This window comes from Alexandromys fortis, unplaced genomic scaffold (assembly GCF_014885135.2).
Source record: "Alexandromys fortis isolate MF-2015 unplaced genomic scaffold, M_Fortis_MF-2015_v1.1 scaffold_1, whole genome shotgun sequence".
In the NCBI taxonomy this organism is placed as follows: domain Eukaryota; kingdom Metazoa; phylum Chordata; class Mammalia; order Rodentia; family Cricetidae; genus Alexandromys; species Alexandromys fortis.
Genome location: NW_026067927.1, coordinates 35179574 through 35188092, shown reverse-complemented (window position 1 = coordinate 35188092; position 8519 = coordinate 35179574). Strand labels below are relative to the sequence as shown.

Here is an 8519-nt window from a genome sequence, read left to right as displayed (position 1 = left end):
TGTATCAAGGAAACCAATGCCCTAGTCTGGCCTCTGCAGGCACCAGGGACATATGTGATATACAGACTGTTGAAATACGAAGCGGCGGGGCTGCGTCCCCAACACCCCGGCCGCTTGGCTAGCTCATGCCCGAAATAACAACACACAAACTGTGTTCATTTAAGAACTGCTTGGCCCATGAACTCTAGCCCTTACAGGCTAATTCTCGCACCTGGACTAGCCCATTTCTAATAATGCGTGTAAGCACCCCAAGGTGCGCTCACCGGGAAGATTCTAGCCTAAGTCCATCTTGGGGAGCTTCATGCCTCTGCCTCAGAGCGCAGAGCTATCGTGTCTATCCAGCAGAGCTGAGCATGGCGTCTCTCCAGGAGCAGAGCAGAGTCTGACCTCACTTCCTCTTCCGCCCAGAATTCTATTCTGTTTTCTCCTCCCATCTATGTTCTAAGCTATGAGGCCAAGCAGTTGGTTTATTGCTCAACCAATGAAATCAACAGATTGATATGACACTCCCACATCAACAGACATACATGCAAATAAATAACTACACATTAAAAATACATAAAATTTATTTTGTAAAATTTTTAAAAAGATACATACTATGTATGCCCCCCCAGCACTTGGGAGGCAGAGGCAGGAAGATCTGAGAGTTCAAAGGTCAGCCTGGTCTACAAAGCAAGTTCCAGGAGAGCCTGAGTTATAGAATGAGACTCTGTCTTAAAAAACTCACAAAGATACACCAGCAATAATACTTCTCTTACATGTCTACAATATAAAAAGGACTATAGAAAAAGCAAAACAACGTATTCAAGAAAAGATAATCTGAGACCAATCCAGACTGAATTAACTTTATTCTGTAAGGAATTTAGAGACCTTGAGCAAATATTGATATTGCATTAAAAACAAAATTTGTACATCATCCAAACTTTAAAAATCAAGTCAGTATTGATACTAAAAAAATGTACTAAGCAATATTTCATTTGCGAACAAAATACTACCAGTGTTTCTTCACAACGAGATCCACAAACAGAAAATTCGAAATGATATAACTTTTGGGCCTCAACGAGACCCAGCGAGTTTCGGGGAGCACCATTGAACCATTGTGACTGCCATGTACTCGTAAGGTAACAAACTAAGGCGGGAACAAGTGCTGATGACCAGAATTCTGGTGTGAAGTTGAGTTTCATGATATTGTTATAGGTATTTCCTCTACTTTCTTCCTTCAAGAGAAATAACTGGATATGTGAAGGTATAAAAATTATTTCCCAATTACATTCTACCTTTCCAGGACAAAGACACTTATACTTAACAAACAGAATGCTCACCCGTCAATACGGCTATTAACTATGTTAAAAATGTTTGACTGTTCTTTAGATTTAATCACTAGAATTACAGACAGATATAAGCTGCCATGTGGGTGCTGGGAACTGAACCTGGGTCCTCTACAAGAGCACCAAGCGCTCTTACAGAATGGATCACTGATGTGGGATTCCCCTCGGTATGCTGAGATTCTGGGCAGCCGGGATGAACAAGCGGCTCCTCACTACACCGCACTGCTCTTGCCTTAAAAGTATTTAACAACTCTAGTATACTCTGACTTAAAAACCTCTAAATCAAGAATATATACATATATATATTTGTTGTTCTCTTGTTTATAAGACAGGGTCTCACTGTATAGAACTGACTGGCCTGAGACTCATTATGTAAAATAGGTTGGCCTTGAACCCAGGGATCATCCTGCCTCTGCCTCCTAAAGGTTGGGATTACCTGTGTGGGTTTAAGTCAAGGATGCTTAAAGAAACTTTCTACCTCTTAATTTAAGAAATATTTATTAAATACCTGAGAAAGCTTTTTTTCTGATGACAATATGAAGTTTTCATATATCAGGAGTATTGAAAGTAGTTTCAGGTAATCCAATTACACCACTCAGAATCAGACCCCAAAAGCTCTAAAGTACCAATCTTGGGGAGTTTTGTGCACTAAATTTTACCGAGAGAGACTATAGCCTGAAACTCAAATGCCAGTATTTCATGTAATTTGCTTTTCTTTTATTATATTTGTGTGCTTGTGCCCACATGTATGTATATGCGCACATAATGCGTGTCAAAGAACAACTTATACTTCGTGCTATGTGGATCACAGGATTGAGCTCAGGTGCCCAGATTTGGTAGCACAAACATCACCAACTGAGTCATCTGAGTCACCTCATCTGCCTAAGAACCAGCACTTGTTTCTACCTTGTGTTAGACCTGGGGCACACTTAGGCAAGTGCACTACCACTGACCCAGATCCTCAGCCTTGTTCTTTTTTGTTGTTTTGTTGTTGTTGTTTTATGTTTTTGTTTTCCAAGACAGGGTTTCTCTGTGTAGCCTTGGCTGTCCTGGAATTAGCTCTGTAAACCAGGCTAGCCTAAACTCCCAGAAGTTTGCCTGTCTCTGCCTCCTGTGAGGAAGGTTTCATTATGTAAGCCCAGGATGGCCTCAAATTCATCATCTTTCTGCCCCCATCTTGGGTTCTAGGATTACAGGCATTCACCTCCTGTCTTATTTTAACAGGGAAAAATTCATAACCTACTCAATCATCCTGAAGGAAAATTAGACTAAAAGCAGTAAGGTATTTATATATAACATAATATAGCTGTCTAAAGAAACACTTTGGAGGGAAAGGAACCATATTTTTAGTATGATATGGCCACAATCACTTTCTCTAAAAGTAGGCAAGGACAAATTAGCACTCAGGCACAGTCAGAGCTGAGAGGGAACCTGAAATAGTAACATTGATGCAGCAGAAAGATGTGGAAAGCTGAGGGTGGCAATCTCAAGCACTAGAGAGGTAGATGCAAGAGGATCACAAGTTCAAGGCCAGCCTGTGCTACAAAGGGACTCTCTCAAAAGGAGGGAAAATAAAAGAAAGAAATGCAAAAATCTCATTATGTTACGTTTAATTTTACAAAACCAAAGGCAAACCAACTACTACTCATTTCTGATGAAAAATTTAAAATAAAAACTCTGAACCTATTTTGTGAATGTCTACTGTAACATTCTTTGATCCTGTTTGAGTTCCAGTCAGTCAAACAGAGGAGGTAAGCTTAAAAGGCAGCAACAAACATGACAAGAACTTCACCTTTCTCAAGATGATCACATCGCATTTTCAGTGACAGAGGAGAGGTCAGTGGCCCTCAGTGACTGACAGACTTTATTAGTACATTCAAGACAACACCCCACTGTTTCCAGACTCTTAAAATATTGGTACCCAAGGTTGACATAAAGGAGTATCGCACTCTGAAAAGAGGTCTGATTAGAATGGGGTTTGGACCAGTGTGGGGCAGTACTTACTGACAGGCGACTTCTGTAACAAACAACTAGTTTCTTGTATTTAAAAAATAAGCAAGACAGAACTTTCAGGGTCTTACTTTACAATACATTGTAAACGTCACAGACCAGTACAGGTACAAAGTGGCTCCGAGTGGTTTATAATACTTTGTATCGTCCTTTATTTGTTGGTTGGTACGAATTTTGCTATGAGAGAAAATAAAAGGAAGGTTAGAAAAAGCACACATAAAAAAGGTGAATGTTTAAGATTATTTTCTTTTAACAATTTGTTACACTATCACATAGCCAAAATAAAAAGGCTGTTACTGAGTGGAGGCAGAGGGATAGCTCAGTAAAGAATTCGTTCTCTCTGTTCACCCCGCATTCTTTCCCTGATAACTCTGTAGTCTCAAAGCATGAAGTTCTTTTTCTATTACTGTTAGGTGAAATAATCTCAAAACCTTTGTACACTACTATATTATTAATACATTTTAGAAACAACACATTCAATAGCCCAGACTAACCCTTAAAAATCCCCCAAAAAGATTGTATAAATGGAATTTCAGAAAAGCCCCCCAACTGCAGAAGCTGCTGCATGAAGAGTTTATAGCCCATAACTGGTACTTAAGATCAATGATGTATCTGTGGCTCCCTGAGAAAGGTTATCTTTAGTAGGTTTTTCTTTTTCCATATTTAACTCACTGCAAACTTTAAAATATTGGCCACACCATGGGTTGGTCAGGACACAGAATAACTGGCATTTTCAGATGCTCCAATGAGTAAAAACTGGTAAATCCTTTTGCAAAAAAAATGTGGTAATAACACCTACTAAATAGATGACTATATGGTATTTAAAAATAGAAATTCTATTCCAAAGTGTATATTCAATAAAAAGATGCATTAATGTATAGCAAAAAGTCAAAGAAGGTTCACAGTTATGTTATTCATAAAAGTCAAAAGTAGAATACCCTCAAGTCCAGTATGTAAGTAAACTGCAATGTATGTAAACAAATAGCATGCAGGTATGAAAAGGCATGCATTATTGCTACAATAGCCTGGCCTCCTCAGTATAATGCTGAGGCATGAAGAGTAGACAGCATGTAGCCCCACTACGCAGAGCTAAAAACACATAAAACTAATGGAAGCCAGAGGCCAGGCTTCTAGATGGAGCAATGATCTGCATTTCTTCATTTAGATAGTGACTACACTCAAGTGCCTACTCCAAAATTTCATCAAGATATATTTATGTGAGGCTGGAGAGATAGCTCAGAGGTTAAGAGCCCTGGCTGATTTCCCAGAGGTCCTGAGTTCAATTCCCAGGAACCATATGGTGGCTCACACACAACCATCTATAATGAGATCTGGTGTCTTCTTCTGGCATGCATGCAGATAGAACACTGTATGCATAATAACTAAATTAATCTTTAAAAAAAAAAAAAAAGACTTCTGTGTTGGGACAGGGCCTCAAGTCCCACCAGGCTGGCCGTGAAACTCAACTGCTGCTACTTCCCAAACACTGGGATTACAGGTGTTCAGCTGGCAAGACAGGTGTTTATGATTTCTATGCCTGTGTGTATTAAAGTTCGATAAACAGTCACTGAAACAAATAAGGCCTGAGGGTTTCACTTACCAGTCGGATTAGTTCTTCTTTTATGAGCCTGGTGATTTCTGCCTTTGCTTTCTGCACAGCCAGCTCGTTGGCACCTGATGATTGAGTAGAAAATGTATGGTTCATACTACTGTTCTCCACTGAAAGGAGGTCCAGGAGACCACACTTCAGGTAATGTTAGGAAGTGTACTGCCTGCCAAGATAGTGAACTGGTACAGCTGGGTCACTTTCTAACTTAAATGCTGACCAAACACAAGTCTGTCAAGTCTGTGCTCACTTGGACAGCACATGCACTAAACTATGAAGATGCGGAGAAGAGGACCATGGCCCCTGAACAAGGATGACACACAAAATCATAAAGTGCTCAGTATTTAAAGAAAAGAATATGTGTATGTCCTTAAAATTTGTACCTTCTTTAAAGCAATTTTCAAACGTAATCCCCACAATAGGTCTGTCAGCTTTAAATATATACAACCATATCCCGAACTTCTAAGACACATGGTCACTTCTTAGAGGTCCCTATTTTCAGTTCACTCCTACTATCCACTTCATACTGACTCGTGTAACACCTACACCAACCCTGATCTAACTCAGGTGTCACATAAAAGCAACGGTACGTACTTTCAATCGCCAAGTAAATTTTCCGCTCTCCTTCCTTGGGCTCTTTGCCAGGAGGGAAGTAGGTGCCTCTGATGGTGATGGCGGCTTCCGAGTACTCACTGATTCTCTGCAGGGCTTCCTTAGAGGTGACTTTCCACCTTGCCGTCTAAAAAGAAGGTTTGGAGACTCAAATCACAACACAGAAGTCTGAGTTGAGGGCAGGTGAGATAGATGCTCAGTGGATAAGGGTCCCGCTACCCAGGCTTAACGACCTGAGTTCAAGCCCTAAACCTGCCTGGTGGAAGGAGAAAACCAACTCCTGCAAGCTGTCCTCTGACTGACACGCCCATCCTGATCCCCGTCCTCCTCCCAACTCCCCATACATAATATCACACAATTAATCTAAAATTCCGGGCTGAAAAAGAATAGATTCACTAGGCAGAGGCGGTGCATGCCTTTAGCCCCAGCACTGGGAAGCAGAGGCAGGAGGATCTCTGTGAGTTTGAGGCCAGCCTGGGCTACAGAGTTCCAAGATAGCTAGGACTACATAGAAAAACCATGTCTCAAAACAAAAACAAAAAGGAAAGAAGGAAAGAAAGAAAAGAAAGAGAGAAAGAGAACAGATCACAGATTCACCATTAATCTCCCCTATATCCCCTATATAGGTAAAAGGCATTTAATGTTCACTTAGAAACAATCCTGTCTCAGGGGCTGGAGGTCCAGATCAGCACTGAAGTATTGTCTGTGTGTACAAAGTCCTAGGTTCTCCTCTAGTGCAGGAAAAAATAAGAGACAGGACTAGAGGTGTGCACTTGTCAACCCAGCACCTGTGAGGTAGGAGGGTCAGGCCCTACCTCAAAAAAAAAAAAAAGAAAAGAAAGAAACAAACTAAGAACAATAGAGCCAACAGTTCATGTGTTTTAAGGAAAGGGTTCTGTTCTGAAAGAAGCATTTCTACTTCACAATATAAAATACTTTATATTTGTTACTTGCCTGTGGGAAGTCATTAATTTCTAACTCTTCCTCGTATCTCTTGAAAGATTCGCTCTGCCCACCCTCCTGCCTCTCCTCTTCCTGTTTCTCCAAAGGCACGTAATTCAGCTTGGCATTGATCTTTTCAGCAAGCTGTTCTGCAATGGTTTTTGCCGACACCGTGGGAGCCAGAATGGTGCCCCCTCTGAGAATGGCATTGGTGGCTTGCTGCATTACATCCTGCGGTTTAAGAAGACCTCCAGTTAAACCTCAGCTGCAGAAGAGAGAGGGCCAAGGACCTCACCATAAATGATTCTCCCCAAAGCCACTAATTGCACTTCATACACAGAAAGTGTCTTTCTACAGCAATCCCTCACAGTGTGAGTGCATGACTGATACTGTCACTTTCCTCTCGTGCTGACGAGAAAACTGAGGGACAGTCACTGTAGACACGGAGCATTAGCTAAGGCGCAGCACGCAGAACATAGCACGGCTTTTCTAAAATCGCATACCTTGTGACTAGTGCCATTTCTACTTCGTTACAATATGCCTGTGTGGCCATCATCACTGAGCCTTCCCCTACCCACAATGAACCATCCAAAAACGCAGTAACTTATCATTCTTTGGGCATACTATAAAAATTCTGTTTTTTGGGCGGTGGTGGTGCACACCTTTAATCCCAGCACTTGGGAGGCATAGGCAGGTGGATCTCTGAGTTCAAAGCCAACCTTATCTACAGAGCGAGAGCCAGGACACACTCCAAAGCTACAGAGAAACCCTGTCTCGAAAAACCAAAGCCAAAAAAAAAAAAAAAAAAAAAAAAAAAAATCAAAACCTTCTGTTTTACATGGTAGTAAGCAGTGCCCAGCACGATGGCTCACTCCTATAATCTCAGGAGCAGGAAAGGAGAAACTGTCAGCTCTGGGTTGGCTGAGAATACAAACCCTGTGTCTAAAAAACACAACCTCAGCTAGGCATGGTGCCACACACCTTTAGTCCTAGCACTCGGTAGGGTAGGCAGAGACAGGGGGATCTTTGTGAACTGGAGGCCAGCCTGATCTACATAGTGGGTTTCTGGATAGCTAGGGTTACACAGAGAAACCCTATCTCAAAAAAACAAAAAAACACTCAACATCACGTCACCAAAGAAAAACAGTTTCAGATTATGGAGCATTCGGGATCAGGATGCTCACCTACTCTCTATGAGCTGTCCACAACTCATGTGCCTTATAGGGTTCTACAAGAGGCACACAGAGATGCTCCTGGAGGGGACCCACACTAAAGTGGGGTCTGAAGCATGTGGGGCACACTTGTCATCCTGGCACATGGGAAGCAAAGATAGAAGGACCAGGAGAGGGTCATCCTCGGCTACACAGAGGGCTCGAGGCCAGCCTAGGCTACAAAAAACCCTGCTTCTTTAAAAACCAAAGACACTTTCCACTTTGAACCATCACTCTAAAGAGTCTCCTGTCACAGCAATAGGAAGAATGACTAAGACTCGGAACAAATTACTTAATACCTGAGACTCGATGCCTAGGTTCTTCTGAGCGTTGATTCTAAGAGCCAGCCTCTTGGCAATCTCTAGCTTCTCAGCGTTGCCTGCGGTTGGGGCAGGCACACTAGATGTGCCAGGTGCAGCCATGTCTTTTACTCTCTTCTTTGAATTAAACATGCTCTCAATCTGTTCATCAATCTAAAACAAGAGAAAAAGAAGAATTAGTAAATACTGGGTTAGAAATATTAATTTAGTTGCACCTACAAAAAGAAATGTTTCCACAAAAGGTTAGAATTAGTTAAATTTACATAAATTCAAATACATGAATCAACAGAAAAACAAACCAACTCTTCACTAACTTTTCTTTCAAAAATTTATTGCCAGGCTGGAGAGATGGCTCAGTGGTTAAGAGCATTGCCTGCTCTTCCAAAGGTCCTGAGTTCAATTCTCAGCAACCACATGGTGGCTCACAACCATCTGTAATGAGGTCTGGTGCCCTCTTCTGGCCTACAGACTACACACAGACAGAATATTG

At 41.6% G+C, this 8519-nt stretch overlaps 1 protein-coding gene and 1 non-coding gene across 3 annotated transcripts in view; one reads left to right on the top strand and one right to left on the bottom strand.

The window, feature by feature from the left end:
• Positions 1-829: 829 nt before the first annotated feature.
• The window catches only part of Ddx46 (DEAD-box helicase 46), a 45458-nt gene continuing 37768 nt past the window's right edge, over positions 830-8519 (bottom strand). Inside the window, exons 19-23 of one of the 2 annotated variants that reach the window (XM_050143884.1) lie at positions 8006-8182; positions 6511-6729; positions 5539-5683; positions 4939-5012; positions 830-3515 (exon numbers count right to left, since the gene is read on the bottom strand). In XM_050143884.1, coding sequence (XP_049999841.1) covers positions 3468-3515; positions 4939-5012; positions 5539-5683; positions 6511-6729; positions 8006-8182 — 663 coding nt within the window. In that variant the 3' untranslated portion in view covers positions 830-3467. The remainder of the gene's footprint in view (positions 3516-4938; positions 5013-5538; positions 5684-6510; positions 6730-8005; positions 8183-8519) is intronic. The other variant, XM_050143885.1, reaches the window with a different exon arrangement.
• Positions 5187-5292, top strand: LOC126503084 (U6 spliceosomal RNA). The gene has a single exon (XR_007592152.1). It is a non-coding gene; the product is annotated as a U6 spliceosomal RNA (small nuclear RNA).